The sequence below is a fragment of the Leuciscus leuciscus genome, assembly GCF_965113295.1.
Source record: "Leuciscus leuciscus genome assembly, chromosome: 19".
Classification (NCBI taxonomy): Eukaryota; Metazoa; Chordata; class Actinopteri; order Cypriniformes; family Leuciscidae; genus Leuciscus; species Leuciscus leuciscus.
Genome location: NC_138743.1, coordinates 9974274 through 9997351, shown reverse-complemented (window position 1 = coordinate 9997351; position 23078 = coordinate 9974274). Strand labels below are relative to the sequence as shown.

The 23078-nt window shown below is 37.4% G+C and overlaps 1 protein-coding gene across 2 annotated transcripts in view; it reads right to left on the bottom strand.

Moving 5' to 3' along the window:
- The window catches only part of nkain2 (sodium/potassium transporting ATPase interacting 2), a gene marked incomplete at its 3' end in the record, with an annotated part of 163981 nt that extends 143081 nt beyond the window's left edge, over nucleotides 1-20900 (bottom strand). The window contains exon 1 of one of the 2 annotated variants that reach the window (XM_082148325.1): nucleotides 19912-20900. In XM_082148325.1, coding sequence (XP_082004451.1) covers nucleotides 19912-19965 — 54 coding nt within the window. In that variant the 5' untranslated portion in view covers nucleotides 19966-20900. The remainder of the gene's footprint in view (nucleotides 1-19911) is intronic. The other variant, XM_082148324.1, reaches the window with a different exon arrangement.
- Nucleotides 20901-23078: the final 2178 nt, after the last annotated feature.

Sequence of the window (23078 nt, the reverse complement as noted above, 5' to 3'; positions counted from 1 at the left end):
ATGAAGGAAATAAGTCTCTTATGCTCATGTATTTATTTAATCAAAAATACAGTAAAAACAGTAATATTGAGAAATATTATTAGAATAGTAAAATAAGTGCTTTCAATTTTAAGATTTTAAAATGTACTTTATTACTGTGATGGCAAAGCTTGAATTTTCAGCAGCCATTACTCCAGTTTACATTGTTGAATAATCCTTCAAAAATCATTCTATGATGATTTGCTGCTCAAGAAACATTTCTTATTATTATCAATGTTGAAAACAGATGAGCTGCTTAATATTTTTGTGGAAGCTGATACATTTAATCACGTTTTTACTGTTGCTTCTGATCAATTTAATGCATTCTTGCAGAATAAAATAATTGATTTAAAATCTTTAAATTTGATCAAAAAGTTTATATACTATTTATTTATATTCTAAAGAATGACAAAAGAAGATGAAAAAACAGCAAATTGAACTGCTACTGTACATTTATGACTTCGTTTTAATTCTATGTAAACAACCGCTTCGCTTGACCTCACAACAACAACATTTTCGGTTTTATTTCTTTTGCAGTTCTGTTTCAAATGAGGGGAGATTCACACTGTGAATATCAGAGTATATTTACATGGTCTCTGAGCTATTATTTTAGGAAAAAAACTAAAAATTATAACAAAATTGCTTTATTTATTTTTTGGGCTAAAATGTATGCAAGCACTCTTCACTTATTAAAAAAAGTCCCCCAGTGTGTCGCTCTTGTAAATGCAACCTGCATTCACAAGTCCTTGTGGTCTTTTAATCATGTACTCTAAATGCATGATAATTTTCCTCCATCAACAGTTTTCTGACAGTCTGACACCAGTCACGACCTATAAAACGCCGTAAACGCTAGCGTCCGTAGGCCGTCTAGTAATGAATGTGTCAGAAATTTTGCTACTTAATTACCAGTCATGGAAGACCGGAGGATGTGCTATTGCCTATGAACTCGTTTTGGGGGCTGCTTAACACAGACGTGTACAGATTACAGAGCGAAACTCTAATGACAATTCACAAGGCGAATGGGAATTTGTCCGGCAAGGAAGGCTTTAGAGAATAGAAGACTATTTAACTCTTTATTTCACTCTGTATAAAATTAGATATACATAAAAATAAATTAATAATTCTCACCGTTAAACACCTTCAAATGGTCAATGAACTGATAAAACCTTTGAGCAGCAGCTGTGACCTTTCATTTCATAGGTCAAGCAATTAAATAAATTAAACAGGAAGACAATATTGACCCGCTCCTGTCAAGCCTACCAATGAGGGTCACAAGGGCATCAGCTTAATTCTCATTTTCTGCTATTACTCATGTCCATGTGACATCGCCCAGGGTCAGCACATATTTCCCATAAGTGAAGACTCTATTAATGTCAAGCCCTAAAATGATGATCGATAATCTACAAGTGCATCCTCAAGAAAACGTTGAGTGATGCTACATTACACAATGACCGTTTAAAATTTGTGGACAGAATCCAATTGTCATCATTTACTCACCCTCATGTCGTTTCAATGAAATACATTCTATGCATACAATGAAAGTCTATGGGGTCCGTTGCCCTTCGAAATGTAATCTTCCGTGTACATACAGGTTTGGATCAACATGAGGGTGAGTAAATGATGACTGAATTTTTATGTTTGGGTAAACTATCCATTTTATGACATGCAAACACGTGTACTATTCAGTTCCACACTGGCTTACACAGCTTAGTTAAGCTTATAGAGAATATAAATACCAGAGAATTATGTTAAACAGGGTAAACAAACACAGCATTGTACACATTCTCATCAAGCAAGTCAGAAGTTTGAAGGTGCAGTCACACAAGCCAAAGCATATGAAATCACTTCAGATCCTGCAAAAAATATGGACAACAGATATTGATGGCACAAAAATATTGATATTGATGTTTTTTTTTTTTTTTTTTTCATAATAAATGGTAATAAATTTGTAATGAGCCAAAAGCTCCATCTGTAACATTTAAAGGAGATGCTCTACTATTCACAGAATTTTAAATTTGTTGTCTGTAATTTGCTTGTTTTGGGAGTTGTTAAAAAAAACACACTGACTTTCTGATCTACAAAAAGCCTAATTTACATAAAAATTAGGCATGTTTGAGCTTAAAATAACATCAATTTAAATATGTGCCTAGATGACCTGGATTGCAGGTGTTTTGCAAATAATAGTGTTTTCACTGCAAGTGGCACAACTGTTTAGCGAATTCACCCCAAAAGCAAGAGACCATAAACCATCCACTGAAACAGCTAATGAAAAGAAGAGTGCAATATTTTCTTTGTGACTTATAAAAACTATTTTTAAAAAGTCACACTGAATACAGTAATAACAGAAGACCCCAAATACTACAAAACATCGGTCTTTCTTGACGTCTACAAACCACCAGTCACATCAACAGCAGTAACTATGACTGCTTTCCGCATCTAGAAACTATGACTGCTTTCCAAAAAGGCTACCATTTCTTTTCTTCCTGCTTAGTATTATTAGAAGTGAGGTAAAACACCCAAAGCATCATGAGAAATTCATTATTCACTCTCACAAACTCTGAAAGCCTGAGAAGGTGTTGTATGTATGTCCATTTTTCAGCCCAGTAGCGACAGTTGTATCTGCTGACAGGGATGCATACGTCTAATCCTCGACAAACTGGGACAGAATGACAGTGCGACACTGATGTGTGGCGTCCCTGTGAGTATCCACCCCTGTATTCAACGCTAGAGTCATGTCTTCAACTTCACGAAACTCACTGTCACTCTTGCTGAAACTCCCCACCAATGGGAAAAATAAAACCAACCATACAACCTCTGAGACTCAAGATACAACCTTGTGGCTACGCCTGCCACCTCCAAAAACAATTCTTACATTAGTGCATTATCACTATAATAAGGCACAATAGGTACAAAGGACAAAGGGTCATATGAATGTATTGATTATGTAATATACTGTATAAACTAAATTGAAGCATTTTGGGTAATTAAGTGCTCTTCCAGCATGGCCCATAAACAAAAAATATTTTCTTCTATATAAGAAATATAATAAAATGATGGATTGGTGGATAGATAGATAGATGGATGGATGGATGGATGGATGGATGGATGGATAAAATAACAGAACAATAGAACAATGGATGGATGGACAGACGAACAGAAAGATGATAGAATGTTGGATGGATGGATGGATGGATGGATAAAATAACAGAAGAATTATAATTCGTTACATTTATATAGCGCTTTTCTAGGTACTCAAAGAACAATGGATGGACAATTATAGAACAATGGATGGAAGGATAGACGAACAGAAAGATGATAGAATGTTGAATGGATGGGTGGATGGACGACAGACAACAGATAATAGAACAATAGAATGATGGATGGATGTACAGACGATAGAACGATGGATGGATGGATGGATGGATGGATGGATGGATGGATGGATGGATGTACAGACGAAAGAACGATGGATGGATGATAGAATGAAGGACGGATAGAACGATATAACAAGGGATGGATGTACAGACGATATAACGATGGATGGATGGATGGATGGATGGATGGATGGATGGATGGATGGATGGATGGATGGATGGATGTACATACGATAGAATGATGGATGATGATGGATGATAGAATGAAGGACGGATAGAACGATATAACGACGGATGGATGGATGTACAGACGAAAGAACAATGGATGATGGATGGATGGATGATAGAATAAAGGACAGATAGAACGATGGATGATAGAATGATGGATGGATGATAGATGGATGGATGAAAGAACGATGGAAGGATGATGGATGTACAGACGATAGAATGATGGATGATGGATGGATGTACAGATGATAGAACGATGGATGATAGATGGATGGATGATAGAATGAAGGACAGATAGAACGATGGATGGATGGGTGTACAGACGATAGAACGATTGTTGGATGGATGGATGGATGGATGGATGTACAGACGATAGAACAATGGATGATGGATGGATGATAGGATGAAGGACAGATATAACAATATAATAATGGATGGATGGATGGATGGATGTACAGACGATAGAACAATGGATGGATGGATGACAGAATGAAGGACAGATAGAACGATGGATGTACAGACAATAGAACAATGGATGATGGATGGATGATAGGATGAATGTATGTACAGACGAAAGAACGATGGATGAATGATATAATGAAGGACGGATAGAACGATAGAACGATGGATGGATGTACAGACGATATAACGATGGATGGATGGATGGATGGATGGATGGATGGATGGATGGATGGATGTACAGACGATAGAATGATAGATGATGGATGAATGATAGAATGAAGGACGGATAGAACGATAGAACGACAGATGGATGGATGTACAGACGAAAGAACGATGGAAGATGGATGCATGATAGAATGAAGGACGGATATAACGATATAACGATGGATGGATGTACAGACGATAGAACGATGGATGATGGATGGATGGATGGGTGATAGAATGAAGGACAGATAGAACGATGGATGATAGAACGATGGATGGATGTACAGACAATAGAACGATGGATGGATGATGGATGGATGGATGATAGAACGATGGAAGGATGGATGCCAGTAAAGCCACAAGGAAACTTTTGGTTTAATACACCTCTAGTGAAGTTCTAGGCTATTAGCAAGTTGAGATCTCAATGTAGCTGGACTGGCTGTAACGTCAGCAGGACACAGAGGACAATAATGGCAGCTGACATGTCTGACCTTTCCCATTAAAAGAGCCTGGCTGCCTCCACATCTCATTAGCCAGCTCAGCACCTCGCTCTGTGACTGAACCCAGCAACTTCAGCCACCACTCGTTAATTCATTTATGCCCATTAAACACCTCTCTAGCTCTCGTTCTGGGGTGTATATATACAAGACATTTGTGTGTGGCTTATTTTTCTTATTTTACAAACCTGTTTTTCTCCCTCAATCTGTCTTTCTCACGCATATGCTCAACAAAATGCGTGTGCGGTTTATCACTGATTATACAGGCTTATGCTGTTCCATGTGACACCTTGGCAGGAAATGAGGGGAATTATTTATGTATATATGCATAGAAATGCAAATGTACAAACATACATTTAAGACACATAAATCACAAAGAAAACATGAAATAGTTCAGGAGTTGTTTAAGGGGTCATATAATTATCTCAAAAACATCTAAGAAAGTATATTACATTGATCAGAAGTGACAGTTAAGTATTTTAGATTGTTAACAAATATAATCAAATACATGCTATATTTTTGAACTTTCTATTAATCAAAGAATCTTGAAAAACACATCATGAATTCCACAAAAACATCAGGCAGCACAACCATTTTCAACAATGACATTAATAAGGAATGTTTCTTGAGAACCAAATCAGCACGCAGGTATCCGACGGATGAACCGCTAATATTTGATGTAAAAATTACATTTTAAAATCTATTAAAATAGAACACAGTTATTTTGCAATAAACGTATTTCAAAAACATATCTAATCTGACCCCAAACTTTTGAATGGTAGTGTACATATGTTTTCATCTTACATTTCAAAATTTGAAGAAAATGTATTAAAATGTACCAGATTCTATTTCTAACACATAGACTTGCCTTTTATTGGTGGCAAGGGCAGTTTAACTTTCTGTCACGGGAGAAAAAGTTCAATCCCAATAAATCTGAGTGTAAAATGACACGGCATGGCATTTTACGTTTTTTGACGGACGATTTTTTACTATAAAATGAAAAAGGTTGCTTCTTTGAAATCCTCACTCCACAGATTCTTTCCCAGGGGGGCGACAGACAAGCATCATAAGCATGAGGAAATCCATCATTCCTGACCACTTCCCCCAGTTCTACAAGGTCACTATGTCGAAACAGGCAGTCTGACACTGGCTCTGTCACCTCCAATGCAATCAGAACTTCCCCACAGCGGCGCACAGCTCACAGGTTTCAAGGAAATTATATTTATGAGTGGCAGACAGCGATTATTTTTTCACTGACACCAAGAACAATGCAACTAAAATCCTAGCAGGCTGACTCACAATCATCGTTTGTTTGAGATTCCTAAGATGGGGCGCTTTGGGTATTACGAAGAGACATCCCCAAGTGACCTAATAAATGATGAAGCAGGTTTATGGAAGAAAAAAATGGGTCACAGAAAAGCATTTCAAACTGGAAAAAAGCAGATTTGTGAATGTGTAAGGCTACTAGTGTTAAATTACTCTTCCCAGCAGGGCTTGACAGAGTGAGCATTTGGCTCGCATTTGCAGCTAAAGAGTCTAAATCTGCAAAGGGGTAATAACGGGACAACAGTTTTTAAAAGTGACTTTTCACTATTAATTACGAATTTGCGACAGCTGAATGTAACATTTTTGGCAAGCCAAACATGTCAGTCTTTGAGTAACATGTAATTTATTTAAAGGAAGGTTAGGCAATATTGGAGAGGCTAGCAATAGCAAGCTAGGTTTGAAAGCATAATATCCCACCCTCCCTTCAGAGTGTTCAAAAGACATGAACGCGCAACAGCAGAGTCTGATTACCTCATGTTACCTCATGTCTCAAAGCACAAAACATTACAATAATAATGACCATAAACAACTTACAGAGCTCTTACTTGTACCACCTGACTGCTGCAGATTCATTTCAGCATTGATACTGTTGACAAAGAAACACAAAAATCTGAGTCTGATGACGTGTACGGCTCCGGGTAAAACGTCATGGCTTGCCATCTCGGAATTACGGTTATGACATGGTGTGAACGCAGCATAAGCTTGTTGTTTTAGTTCAGGAGCAACTATAAAAGGCTGTTGCTGTTTGTTTACAGCACTCGGTGACTGTCCACAACTCTGCAGCCTTACGGAACGAGCTTATGTGTAATGTCTGCGTGAGATTGGACGAAAATTGATTGCTATCAGGATGTGAAAAGAGTTTCAACCAGTATAACAAAAAGTGTTAATAAAAAAAGGTTTATAATCAGGGGTGCACATAACATTTTTGGTCTTGTTCTCAGGGGAGAACCTGGGGTTGTTGCTTGGTCCTCACATTTTCAAATGCATTTTTTCCTTAACCCACCTCACAGGAGGAACAGATTAGAGGGATGCATGGATAATGTCATGTGACATGATTCACATGAACTTTAATTTCAACTGAAAATTAAGAGAAGTGCAACATAATGTCTGATCTTTAAAACCTTGTAACTTTCAAAATAACATAACTGTTTCAAGCTCTGGAAATTAAATGTGCAAATATCTGCTTTTCTAACTCTGAAAACCAAAGAAATGACAACGTTAAAGCGCTTACTAGAGTTACTATTTTAAAGCAAGCCTATCCAACACCACAGATTGCGCACCTATCCAGGGCGGCGGGAAGTGGGGGTGCTGTTTTCACAGAATTGTAAATGCAACGCATATGTTTGTTCATTAAAATGTATTCATTTTTAGCATTTAGTCATTTATTTGTAATAAACACTTTAAGTGGGCTATTTAAAAATGGTTATTTATATGTTAAATTATCTTTTTAAAACATAAGCGCAGAGTGTTATGTAATATTGTGTGTGTGTGTCGAAAAGATTTGTCCGCAGCTGCTAAAAAAACAAAAAAAAAACAGTCAAATACCCCACTGTCAGTATTTTGTAAGGAACAGGCAAATATGTTACATATAGCAGGAGACATTTTAATTATTTACTAATAAAACAGTTATTTTTTTATGTCATTGTCGGCTAGACAGATGAAGTTGACGACTCGCGATCTTCGCAGCGCCAGAGAGAAATGCACATTTCATACGAATTAGCCTACATAAGCAGCGCAGTCTGTTTTCTTTCGTTTTGAATTGTTCTGCTTAAAGTAGACATTTCAAGCTATCTATATGTCTCAGGTCTGTGGGGCAATAGGCTACCTTATAGGCCCACGGTGAGTTTCGGTTCATTTATGAGACGAGCTCCAGGTTCGCCAGCGCCTCCGTGTCCTAATTATCTATTTTCTAATAGCCTATATTTAGCTACTTCTTATTAAATCCAGACAAATGGTTGATGAAACATCGATTAAAATTAAGATACAATTAATAAAAAACTAAATTAAATTTAAAGACAGGCTTTGCCTTTGTGCTTTCAGTTTGAGGTCTCTGTGAAAGTTTTAAAACATTATTTTATTGCCGCTTTAGAGCGCTCACGTCCGTAACGGAGAACTGTCTGTAACTTTTTTTTTCTTTTCTTTTTTTTTGTGTGAAATAAATTGCTAAAAAAATGCAACTTAGTCCAGTGCGACTTAGGCTATATGTTTTTTCTTCCTTGTGGCGCATTTTTTGACTGATATGCGTCTCCGGAGCGACTTATAAAATAGGCTACGGTAAGTTATTTATTCTTTTTGTGCAAATGTCTATCCCCAAATCTTAGGTACGCAAATGAGGGTTGCGGCAATTCATCTGGTGCATTGTTTAATTGGGTAGCGCATGCGCACCTGCGCACCACTTATGTGCACCCCTGTTTATAATTGTAGGAGTAAGCGTCAAAATTGTTCCAAGATCAGGAGAGTAAGATGCTACATCCCTGTTGAAAAAAAAGCTTTAAAACCAGCCTAAGCTAGTTTGTTGGTCTTAGCTGGTCTCTCTGCCTGGAGAGACTGATATATTGGCTGGTATAAGAGGGTTTTGGGCACTGTCTGCTGGTCAGACTGGGAAACCAGTTGGCCAACCAGCTGAACGCCAGCTTAAACCAATCGCAAACAGCTTAGGCTGGTTTTAACAGTTTGTAAGATGTAAGATTACTAGGGTCTTATAGGCAGGACCTGAGTAAAAGTCTCCATTTGCTTAAACAACTCAGATAGTAAAGAGATCATAATGCTACCGTTGAGACATACATACAATCTGAAGTAGCGGCCCTACTGTGAGATTTCTTTAAATGGATTTCTTAATTTTGAGCTAAATGGTATATCTTTAAAACATGGGCTAGCTCAGCGCCCGAGGGTGTAGCCATTGCGTTTGAAAATTTAAGCACACCTCCTACCAAGCACTGAAGAAGTCATGACGGATGAAAACAATAATTAAAGAACAGACTACTGTATGAAGAGAGAATCTCATCATGGCTAACTAGCTGAGCTGTCAACACTAGTGTAAGACTAGAAAAACTGGAAGAGAGTTCTCTGAGAGAACAAAGGAAATTAACATTTGAACTCACTCTTGTGCACCATTCGACGCAAGTCTCACCTCAGAATCATCCTAAACTACATCTCTTTCCCTCTTCCCCCATTCCTTCTCTCTCATGCTGAGATCACCAAAATTCACCCAATAATCTATATGGTTTAATGTAAATAATTTTCATACAGTATTATACATGTTTGGTATCAATTGAAATGTCTCAGTGCGACTGGTACAAATGTCTCATTCCCATAGAAGTACACCAAAAGGTAATAAAGTTCTTAAGAGTTTAGAGATAACTTGCACACAGAGGAGGGTGTGTCTTCCAGGCAAATGGCATCCTGCTCCCAAAAGGTTTAAACTCTGAATGCAAATTCCGATTGTTAGCAAATGTTTTCATAGCCCCTTTCACACAGCGCGTTGATCACGGGAAATTACCGTAAAATTGCTAGAGTGTCTTCTGCGTGAACGCAAACACTTCCCGGGATTGATGCCGGGATCGATGCCGGAATGGGGACCTAGTAACAATGCCGGGATCAGTCCCGGAATCCGCCCTGTGTGAACAAAAGCCAGGACTAATGCCGTAAGGGGTATTTTGTTGCTCTTAAGAAAGTTTGTGTTCGTCATCAACAAAGAAAGAACTAAAAAATGTGTGCAAACTAGAATGAAGCAGAGATCAGGGAGCTCCCTACTATCCGCGCTGAAGATGAGATCGTTTGCCAGCTTTGTGGAACAGTATGCGATGCGTTAGTGTACGACCGAATCCGGAAAAAAATGCTTGAGCGTGGTTTCTCGAGATCGAAAGCGCAGATCGTTAGTAAACCAAACATGCTGCGTAAAAAAATCCACCAAGTGCATGACTACAATGGAAAAAGCTGTAGCGGAAGATTAGACGGGGGCCTTTCTACAACACAATCTGACGTCACGTGTTTTTACGGGATCTTTACGCGATGTGTGTGAACGCACTCACAGATTCCATAAAATCACTGGCAGTGTGAATGAACCAAAATCAAACAATCCCGGGACAAATCCCGGGACACATTGTCTGTGTATTTTCCGGAATCTCTGTGTGAAAGGGGCTCATGTGAAAGAAGTTTCCGTCTATATAAAGAAATGCAACAAGAGGCTCAGCGCGATTTGTAACTCAAATTAGCCCATGATCTATCTTGTTGCTAAAGCCTGTTTATAGCTCAGGAGAATAAAATAAGTTTGAACTCCAGCACACCACCAGCAGGACAGCAGGAAGGCGTTTTCAATCGCTGAGGGAAGTCAAAAGCAAAAACTATCAATTTGTCAGTTCCACTTTTCAAGCCAAGCCCAGTGACAAAAATCAGCATTTTAATTTATCTGGTAAAAAGTGTGCCTAATACAGCTAACATATTCCATAAAGGCTTCTCTTCCTGTGCACCAAGAACGTAATTACATTTGCACACTGTAATATGAAGCCATTGGCAATGGCCTGAGGCACATTAAAGCATGTGATCTGCCACCGTGTGCCCTGGCTAACAATGCCTTCAGTCCCCATAACCTGCTTCCATCAAAAACCGCCTCATGTGGACACCACACATCTGCTCCTCTCACTCTAATAGCTTTGATGGAACCCTATGTTCCTTTAAGAAGTGAAGGAAATTACGCTGGACTCCAGAGCCCTATGGTGCCACTTACTGTGGCTATCTTCTCTTAACAGACAATAATGTCACCTAAATAGACAAAATATGGGCATGTGATTGAATTCTCTATTATCATGACACATAAAGGTGATTTTGTTTGAAAAAGGATACCAGACCCATTATCCTGTGGACTATCCATCCATCCATCTTACTTTAAAATTTAAATACATCATTCAAAACTTTCAAATAACATTTTACTTACATGTAGCTTAAATTCAAAGTCTGTCCTGAAAACCTTTGCTTTTCCTGAAAAGTTTTATAGTAATGAATTTCTTAACATTCATTTGAATTCTAATTCTTTACATTCACATTTAAATGGCAATTCTGCATCCTTTTTAGTTTCGAATGCAATTAAAATTCAAAAATGAACTGGTTAAAAGACCCTAGTTAAAGAGAGCAGGTGTTTCCCAGACAATGTTCAAAATAAAGAAGGATGGCTATATAGTATGTGCTAGATATGGGCTTTGACCCGAACAGATGCGGAACAGCCCACCTCATCAGCGAGAGCGGTTCTTCACCTGAGCCACGCCACGATGACAGATCACACGTCAGGACCGCCCTCGCAGCGATGGAGACGTCCTTGACCAGGCATGCCATCGCAGTGTAAGAAAATCTCTTATCATGTTACGATATTCAGAGGCACAGTCGTAATCAGGCTAAGTGCCATGCTCAGGCGTGAACCCTGCTAAAATGCCATTCCAGGCAGTCACCCATAAAACACTTTATGGAAAGTAAAGACCAATCTCACTACTAAGTATCGATCGTAAATTATCGTAACATTTGCAGGCAGTCAGCAGAGCGATATTAACCACTGGAAGTTATCAAAGGGTGTGTGTGGCTGTTCTGCTTGGACATGTTCGCATGTCTTGTAAAGCAGCTGTTGGTATTGTAACCGTCTTCAGATTGGATTACATGTTATCTTCATATTACAGCTACAGCTACATGCAATCATAGTTTAAAGGAACAGTTTGTCCAACAAATTATGATAGGGTTATCATTTACTTTACATCATTAGTTTCGTTCCAAACGAGAATGACTTTATTTCTTGCCTGGTGAAAAATGATGACAGGATTGAACTATCTCCTTAATTTATGAAACTGAAACAGTTCTAAAGCAAACAAGAACTGGATAGTGGTAGGCCTATGTATACGTTGAAGGTAAAGGCAAACAAAGAAACGTTAAACCAAGATTTCAGCTTGGTTAAATATTTATGATTCCTCTGGCATCAAAAAGCACTCACCCTAAAAGCTTTTCTTGTAACAATATGTTCTCAGGAAACAGCCTTTTGGATTACAGGACTGAAAGCTTTAAACAAGAGAGTTAATACATTATCACACAATCACTTTACAAACACATATTGTCCAGTACTACAGTATCATGATGGTATATATGGTCACCTTATTCGTTAACCCACAAATTTAATTCAATATAATTGACATTTATTTTACACACTTAAAGCATTATCGTATCACATATTGAATATCGCATTATTTACCGAGTTATAGCATTTTTCTTCGATATCGTGTAGCCCTACTAAGGGCTATTGATCAATAAAAATTTTGATCAAATGAACTACATATGCTATGTGAAGCATCAAAGGAATCATAACTATTTGCATATACAGTACATATTGGCTGAGAAAGCCAAATCATTTTCCTTCCATATTTAACATAAGCCTATTGCTGACCTACAGTCCACAGCAAAAACATTTCACAATCAAGTCAATTTGCCCAGAGTAAATTTAGACTTAACATCCAAGTCAGTGGGAATGATTAATTGTTTTAATTATTTTATTAAATCACATTACTTTTTTATAATGAACCACACTAAATGATTGTATCAGATTGACAGGCTTTTTCATCAACAACATTATCTGCACTCTACAACAACAGGTTACAATTGACATGTTAAGCATGAAGCAGGATAAGGCTGTGATCTGAAATATTTATTTTCTATGCAGATGCACTAGAATGATTATTTCTTTACAAATAGAGCTATTCAAATCATCTGGTGAAATTGTTTTCATATCGCAATATAAATCGCAGAAAAACAAAATAACCGCAATGTAGTTTTTTTTCCAATATCATGCAGCTTCGTACCTGTGACTGAGAATACAGACAATCACAAACTCTCAGTTTCACTTCAACTACGCTTGAAAACACATACAAAGCTATGTAGCAAAAATGCTTTTATTCACAGCAATTCCACTGCCCTGCCTCGTTTCGTTCTGCTGAAGCACATAAGCGCCTTTGTCTCTATTCCCAAGGGATCACATCCTCTAGGCTCTACCGCTGCAGTCAGGTAAAAAAGCTTCTGCTGTGGCAACAACGCAGAGGATTTATCAGACAGGCGATACAAAAGTGTTGTGGGTATTCATATTTCCAGACAATAACACAAGGGACTGTTTATTATTAGATCAAAAACTATAGGCAACCGCATTAGGGAGAAGATGTTCTAACAAAGTTTGCTGAAACACAGCCAAACCGCAAAAGTTGATGGCTTCATTCCCAGATGCAAAGTGAGGTAACTTTACCGTAAAACGACTTTCGCAAAGTGGCCGGATACAAATTGTGGCCGCACACCGCCTGGAGTGGTGGTGAATAATTTGAATGACAGCAGCAATGACAGGCAAGCAGAGAATGGGTATGCTGTCAATTTAACAGTATAATTAATGGAACTGATTACACAGCTTGAATATAACAGCACTCACGAGTCACGAATGTGTTGAAATACTGACAATAAAACATGCATTTAAGATGCAGTGTGGAATTTCCGCAGCACTACTTAAAAATGTTTACACATGCCAACAAAATTAAATGTTTGTTAAAGGGATAGTTCACCCAAAATGTGTCTGTCATACTCACCCTCATGTTGTTCCAAACTTGCATGAGTTTCTTTCTTCTGTATCACAGAAAAGAATATATTTTGAAGAATGTTGGTAACCTGACAGTTGACGGTAGTCATTGACTTCCATTGTATTTTTTTTAAGTCAATGGCTACCGTCAACAGTTTACCAACATTCTTCAAAATATATTCTTTTGTTTTATACAGAAGAAAGAAATTTTTGGATGAACTATCCTTTTAACAAAAGGTTTTTAGATTTTGGTAATAATAAGGAAAGAGATAAATATAAAATTCACATCAGGACGATAATTAAATGATTTTAAATAAAACTTTGGTAACACTTTACAATGACGTTCATTAGTTAACATTAGTTAACAACGTTAGTTAACATTAACTAATAATGAACTGCACTTATACAGCATTTGATAATATTTATTAATGTTAATTTCAACATTTACTAATACTTTATTAAAAAAAATTTAACATTAGTTTTCACAATCACATGTTGTGTTACATGTTGATACATATTTAAATTAATATATAAAATATTTGAATATTTAGTTTAATTATTTTTTTTTCCTCACCAACTTAATTAGTTTCATTTCAATTAGATGGCATTTTAGTATAGTACATTTCATTAAAATTAATATGACATGGCATAATATAGACTAAATCAATATTGTTAATATTAATTAAAAAAATACCATACATTCTAAATAAACTATTAATAAAATACTGTGCATAAATGAATATCGCATCAAACATAACAGAAAAGGAACAGATTTCTCAACACCAAATAAAATTAATAAAATGAACAAAATTAAAATGCACTCAGTTCATCTTGTAGATGAGCCACTTGAAAGGAAAATGAATCTAATATTGCTAACTTTCTTTTGAGATCTTTCTGATCTAATGCCAAAGATTTTTTTCTAAATCATTTGTATTCTCCGCAACCTGTCCCGAAACAGCCATTAATGTGATTTGTGCACTTTATTATGTGAACGCCTTGGTTGGAAAGGCTTTGCCAAGAACATAAAATGCAAATTCAAATCAAATATATTCAGAAAACAAAACCAGCCAAAAGGCATCATGATACACATAATGTATTTCTTGTACTGTTCTGGGCTTTGACGGGTCAAAAGGGCAACTATGAGGAGTCTGGATCCTCCGCGTTCAGCTACTGGGCAGCATTCCAACATTTATACCTATTGTTGCTAGGAGACATTCCCGCTAATGTTTATGGCTTGCCTCAATCAGATGGGAACCTGGCAAATAGCGTGCAGCCCAGCACAGGTATCATCACTGTAACCTTTTGTGCTCTGAAATCTCACGACTACGAAAGAGGCATCCGGGCCGGGAAAAGAAAGGTTAATTTAATGCCAAAAGGAAAGAGAAACGCCTGAAAAATGTCCTGCAGCAAAGACTTATTCCCACCACACCTTTGCAGCAATTGTGTTTATTGGTTTTGTTAAGCTGGGAAAGATTTATAACATTTGAAAAGCCATTAATTCTTTCTGCCTTTTTAGATTTGGATTGTGGTGGAGAAGCCAATTCAATTCACTAGCCAAATATCAAGGACTTCTTTTCCCAGAAAGGCAGCTCTTCAGTTGCAGTCACAAAGCCAAAGAGCTTCAGTTGTTCGCTGTGCTATTCTATCTCTATCCTGCTTCTCAATCTGGCATTCTTTGTTGTCAAATTCATGAAAATATTAGCAAACAAATCGATATGATTCAACAGTCCAACTTACATAACACATCAATGGATTTACACCAAACACGGTGAGAATGGTTTCCAGTCACAGGCTTTTTGCCTGTCCACATGGTGCATTATTCGCAAATGTTTTATGCAATATTTAAATTTTGTGCACAAGTTGAATTCGCAACTTGTTTGTGAAACTGATGTCACCATAATAGCCAATTAGAACATATTGCATGTTTAATATTCATGTGAGTTTGATTACAACCAATGATATTGCACAGGAGGGCTATTTGTAGATTGATGGCGAAGTACTGTAATACAAACCAAGCGATCAACAAAATGTTGCACAAAAATCGTATTTACATGAAAAAGAGCTGGCACTTGTCGTTTAATCATGTTGAGGTGTAAAAGAGAAAGTTTACAAAAAAGCATGTTAATGCAGATTTTAATTAGCAAGTTTAAATTCATGGTGAACAAAAACATTCATTTATACATGGTAGAGTTATGGCATCAATGCTTTGATAAGACAGAATGTAAATATTTGGATTAATTATGCAAACGGCTCCCGAAACCATCTGTCAGTTTTGGAAAATCAAGGTCAAGTCGCAAAGGCATTGCACAGCAATTTAGAGCAATACTCTGCCAATGTGATTGTTGTGTTTGGCAAAGGATCCGTTTCCATCTGTACGCTATGAATCCGTTTACTTCTAATCTATAAAAAAAGCAGAGTTGTCGCAGCACTTTTACATGCTTATGGACGAACTCAATCATACACAATACACGGCATTAACCTCAAGAAAATCTACATTTGGCAAATCACCTGCATTCAGGAGAGTAATTAATTTCCAGAACACAAGCCTTTCTCCTGCATTCAGCTGATTACGATGAAGGAAAACAACAATTAAACCTTTGTCTTTGTGGTGTTCAAAGAGTAAAAATGACAGCAGACATTCATACCTGTCGGAAAACAAAGCAATTATAGAAATGTGTAGTGCCAGGTGTATAATATTTAGAAATAAACTCAGTTCATGACCTCAAGAACAACAGGTGTCTGTCAGTCTCTGGGCAATATGTTATTCGCCATTGAGGAAACAATCTAACAAGTAATGTTTCCCTTTTTTTCTATTTACCCATTCTATTTTTACTCCCAAGGTAACATTTGTGTTAACAATCAATCTTGGGTTTATTTGACTAAACATGTATATTATAAATTGTAAATTTTCAATGTCTAGTGCATCTATTTCTGTAGTTGAATGGACTTCGATTTAATGTGTTACTTTAGTACAATTAATTATAAAAAATAAATGCATAAAAATGAACACATTTAATCATGGTTCCTGACTCTGACAATTCAACAGGCAACTTGCCAAATCACACTTACTGAAAGCCGACAGTACGAAACGAATAAGGACAGATGGACTAACTATGCATTATGCATTATGGATTGCTGTGGACTGCAGGCCAATGATAGACAATGAAAACAAACAAACAATATATATTGCCTTCTAATGTCTATTCAACTCATCTGCCACAACAACATCTTTGAATTATCCTTATTCAAGAGGGCTTTTCTTAGAAAACATTGATATATGTGATTAATTGTGATTAGTTTGATTAATCATCCAATTAATTCAATCAAATAATTTAAATAACAAAGAAACAGGCTTGGGGAATAATATTAATGAGATAATCCAGATAGATTTTTGACTTTCAACACTAAATCTACTGCATAGTTTTTTCTGGCCAAGTACTGCCCACTTAGACAGAAAAAAGGCCTTCTGATGAACACGTAGGATTACCAACTGTTGTTGATAAGTGTGTGAAGGGGCAGATAAATATAAAATCGATGCAGCCACAACAACAGACCTGCATACAACAAAGTGGTAAAACGTTCCAATTATGATGCTTCAGTTTCCACAAAAGCTTACAGAGATAAGGAAATTAGAGCAAAATCTGAGAGAAGCACGTGGTCAGAACTTCCCTCAAGGACATAACAGATGATAAGGCATGTCTAAAAGAAAACTCTTAAATAATTGTATGTTCCAATGCAATGAACTAGGGGGGTTATATATAAATGAAGAGTTCAGATGCAAAAGCTTAAGTGCCATCTGAAATTCTGAAAGTTCAGTAATTTCACTTAAATGACAATTCATAGGTAATTTTCATTGCCATTTAAGTGAAATTACTGAACTTAAATATTCGAGCTTCATAAAAATGATCATTCTAGAAGAAAATTTCAGATGGCACTTAGAGGCTTTTGCATCTGAACTCTTCATATATACAGTATATATATATATATATATATATATATATATCGTTATCATGAAATAAATGTACTCATAGCGTTATCCGATTTTGGTCATATTGCCCACTCTTACCATAAACCCTGCAACATTAGCAGCAATCTGCTAACATGTAAACAAATCTTCCTGACTGACAAGTTCTCTTGCAGGCAGCCAATTGGAACGGGCGTATTTCACCAGCTGTATTCATCTTAGTATACATTATGCATCATAGGGAGGCTGTCGGAAGCTGAAGCTAAGAGGACAGTTTGACAACGGTTATCAAGTTCTTCATCAGCCATAATAGAGTCAAACTATTTTACCAGATGTCCTTCGTATGAATGCATCTTTGAGCAATATCCATGAACAAATCCCTTGAGTATACAATATTCCTTTCTTTGTTTCCATGTCAGAACGTTGGGCCTCCAAGCCAGACTGTTAGACCACAGGCATTTATACATGCCAGACACTAAAACCACCAGTGAGAGAACTCTCATAAATGCTTTAACTATGGACATTTTATTTGTATTATTGCCTTAGGCAATAAAAACTGCCTGGTGATTTAGCAGAGCTGGGTGCATTATGCATTTTCTATAGCCATTCCTGGAAGAAACGGGTAACAAAGCAAGAGGAGGAAAGAGCTTGGACAAGAACTTTTTTTTCTTTTTTTCATAACTCTGACACTACATGCTGATCTACATGCCATCTTTGGTATAAAACAAAGTTGTTGGAGGAAATGATATCAACCCAGTATACAGTATCTCACATAAGACCCAGTATATCTCACATAATAAAATGTCTGTATTTTTTCCCCCACCTTTTCGTGCCACAAATTTTTTTAGTTGTCAGGAATAAATGTGCTTAATTGGACAACAGGAACAAATACAAAACATTTGCAATACAACAATGTGTTTTAAAACCTTCCAATTGGCATCCCAGTTGAGCTCAGAATGAACAATCTCGCAGAATAGTAGCAAACATGGGGGAAAGGGGATTGGAAAAGGTCAGAGAAACAAAAAAGAAAAGAGAGGACAAAAAAGAGCTCAGATCAGTGCACCAATAAAAAAAAATCAGCACAAAACCCACCCTAATTCTGAAATATATACAAAACAAAAAGCTCATAAGACAACGGTTACTTAAAAGTAAGTTGCTCGCCTATGACATCATCCGGCTCAAACTGTATGCTAATGACATCATCCCGCTCTAAGAGCGACTTCTGGTCATGAACACTGAGTAAGGTCTGATTAATAGACACCAGGTGGTGACATCAACCACTACAGCTGATTCTTCGGGTTAATGACCTGCGTGATACATTAACCTACAAACGTCCACTTGGATTAGTGTAGTCACGCTTGCCAGTTGTCATGTGATCTATCACGCACATCTGATTCATCATCATGCCAGCTGGTTGGCATGCCGAGACTGTTGCAGCCCACTATCCATTACTGTAACTGAAAGAGTGATTCAAAAGGTGTGATAGAGATAGTCCGGGAAGAGTTTACTCGAGAAACTACTGTTGTTGTACAAACACCAGACTGAAATCATCTTTTTAAATGGGACTGGGTTGGAAAACATTAAATGTAGAATTCTAACAGTTAAGCTCTGCAGAAGCAATAAGTAATCATTTTCTGCTTTAGTAGGTCAATGAGACTTGGCTTAGCATCTTAAACTTAAAACTCCTAATTGCCTGTCACGACCCGTGGTAGTGGGAAGATAAGCATAAATGATAGTGGCTCCAGGCTAATGACACAAGCCCTGTCTATATGAGCACCATCATCCCTCCGGTGTAATATAACGAGGCAGGGTTTCCACATATAGCACATTATTTCCACTAAGATTACCCATGGCCACATACATCTTAGTGCCGTATCACTGACCACTTGTCAGGTGGACACTTGGGTTCTTGAGTTATCGGGTTCGTGTTCAGTATTTGCACAATTACAAGTGACATCTCTATAAAATTACATTGAATAACAAAGCACTGTTCCAGTAACCAATTCAGATTAAAAACCTCTGAGAGTAATCTGAAAGGTTGTAGGTTCAAACCCCTCTATGAACTTTTACCCTAGGTTAGTCCAATCAGACTGTTCTGAGTCACCAATTCACCTGTTTTTATTAGAAAGTGATGCTGTAATTTAGTAATTAGTAATGAAAGATCTTGGCTGGTAATCTGAAAGGTTGTAGGTTCGAATCCATAAACTATCACCATCACTCGCAGGTAGAAATTACTTAAGCATTATCACTTACCAATTGCATGCCACATATACATGCCAGCGTGCATCTACCACTGCAACAGCCCATCTTGCCCTCCTTCGAGTCCGTGTTTCCACGTGGGTCGCTGTAACTCCACAAAATGATGCCCAGGCAACGGGTTTAAATGGACCTTTCTTCACTCCAAACGCGATAGACGAATCAAATACGCCCTTCCGATGAAAGCATCCCAAGCACTCCACCGTGTAGGGAGAAGATGTGAAGAAAACTGCATGTGTTTGTTAGAAAAGTAGAATTGAGGTGTAACGCAAAGTCAAAGAGACACGGACAACACTTCCCTAAGTTAGTGGAGAAATAACGGTATCTCCAAATCCAGCACTGAAAGACATGTCAGTGTGATCTTCCTCGGGTCCGTGTCTGAGAAAACAAAGCCACCCAGTGTGGTTTACGCTCTCATTGCTCCTCCCTCGCGAGAAAGAAACCGAATTAACACGTTTTAAACAGCTATGACTCGTTTTCTTTCTCTGGAAGCCGCGACGCGCGTGTTTAGTTTTCCAGCAGGAAATCCACGGGAATGGTGATATGATGACAATAATCCAAGCGCGCGTCCTGCAAGAGCCTTTCAGTGCAGCTCAAACGTATCTTCTCGGATCCCTCAACTACTATTGGTCCCTTCCAGTGTTAACTTGCTCAGTCCGGGTGTAGAAGAGGACAAAGAAGCGGCGCATCTTACACCATCTGACGCTCCAGATTGAATGAAGCGCACGCGGCGCTGTTCTCCGCGGGGATGCGACTCGGTTTGTTTCTCACGCAGCGGCTGGTGCTGATGCTGTACAGAGCTCAGATGAGGACCTGGACGTCCCTCAGTGCACCGGATGAGCTCTCTGCTCTCTCTCTCAGTGGGCGTGAGAGCAACGCGATATGGAAATAATGACTGTGTGGAGTTGGGGGTCACTCGTCAAGATGCAGATATATAACGGGCTCGGGCTGTAATTGCTTCAATCGCCCTCAGGAAATTCCTGGTCTGAATTTAAACGGCTCTCTCGGGTTTCAAAGTCTACAATGAAAAAACACGTTCTAGTTAGTAATATAACTATTTGTTTATAAATCTTCCATTACTGTTTCTGAAAGGTTCTTTTGAAGAGATAAAAAGTTTATTTTCTACAATACCGTTTTTATTATGAAGGGATTTATATTGCGAAAACGACCTGATCTTACATGGCTACTAACAAAATAATAATAATAATAATAAGGTAACTTTTTAGTTTAGGGTCCAATTCTCACTATTAACTAGTTGCTTGTTAGCATGCATATTACTAGGATATTGGCTGTTTATTAGTACTAATAAAGCACATATTAATGCCTTATTATGCATGGCCATATTCTACATCCCTTAATCCTACCCAATACCTAAACTTAACTACCTTACTAACTATTAATAAGCAGTAATAAGGAGTTTACTGAGGCAAAAGTGTAGATTAGTTAAAAATGAGAATTGGACCCTAATCTAAAGTGTGACCAGTACTATTACTACTACAAATAATAATAAAATAGGAAGACATAAAATATTGATTTGTTTACATTACTTTATGATTTTAGCTGTATTAAGAAAAATCTATAAATGAAAAATATTCTACAGCACAGGCTACAAAACAATCGGCTAGCAAACAAACACATGCAACAATATTAATAGTAATAGTCTAATAATGGAAAAGTCCTCTTGAGGTTATTATCAAATACAGTCAAAGACATGGAAATGTACCATAGCTTTAATATTTCTGAATGCCGTAATTGAAGAATCAGAATCAGGAATCAAGTATTCATTAGAGCTGTGTGACAACATGCAATATATACTTTACATACTAATGTATGTACACACTAAGGAGCATAACTGTATCCTACTTTTTAATGCTGGTGCAATGCAATCTCAAACTGTCGACATAAACATAAACACAAACACAAGCCCACACCCACAAAAATATACACACACAATCAGTCTCTCTATCAATGTTTATGACATGCTTTAATTTTCCCAGCAATCTTGAGTGGCAGTACCATGTATTTACATTCCGATTTCCGGAGGTAATGACTGCAAGTGAAATTGCGGACCCCTCCTTCCTGTCATGCTTGTCCTCTCTGGTCCAGTTTAATCTCAGATTCATTTCACTTGTACCAGGCAAACCAATAGAATTAGCGATACTGCATTTTGTTTGTGTGAATGTTCCATGCCACATGACTAAGCATATCTGAGTTTTCCAGCCATCACGTCTCTGCTCCTCGCATTTGCCAAGTTTAAACAATGTCCAAGCAAGCAAACTGTTATAAACAAGTCCGGTGGACATGAAAGATATTAGCCTTAGCTCATGACAAAATTAATAATACTGAGTCCTCCTGGAATGTATTAGCACTTTTTTTTAAATATGTCATATATAAATAACCTAGTATTTTTTGCATGCATTTGTTTCTTTGTTCCCTTAAAAGTCATTATAACTCTTTGAGACAAATCTTAGATTCAAAGATTTGAATTTATAACATTCACGTCATAAAATTATAATTATCCGCCTGAAAGTGTCACACTGCTTCTATCTGATAGCTTTCTCAAATCTTAATCTAGATTGGGCAAACCATTAAAGAATACGAAATTAAGGAGGACTGTCACATCTGTAGCAGCTGTATGGGGAGATATCGATCCTTTAAAAATTCATGAGCTACTGCAGAGCCCGTGACTTCTATCACTTTAAATTGGATACCAGACTGATGCACTTTCCTGCTTTGTGCTTTAGTGAGGTTGAACTTTGGGTTCTCCTAAATGTTTTATTTGATCTGCTCTTATTCAGTATGCCATCATAGGCTTTTCAACCCAACTATAACAGTGAAAAATCAGGATATTATTCTTTCAAAAGTTCCTTTGCACCTTGAACACATTCTCATTGGCAGGCTGAGGATGTTAAAGCTGTATCACTGAAATAACACAATGGCTATTTCACAGATTTATAAGACTGATTTGACAGTCGCTGTGGCTTTGAATGCATTTATAGGCCGACTACACCACAAAACATGTCCCTAGTGTTATGCTAATATACTGTATAGCCTGTTTTCCGAAGCAGTTGTTCCACTGCATCTCATATCGAAATCTCTAGAAACTTTGTAGCAGTTTTAAATCGCAATATTATCAATGGCTCACAGAGATGGAATTCTTATAA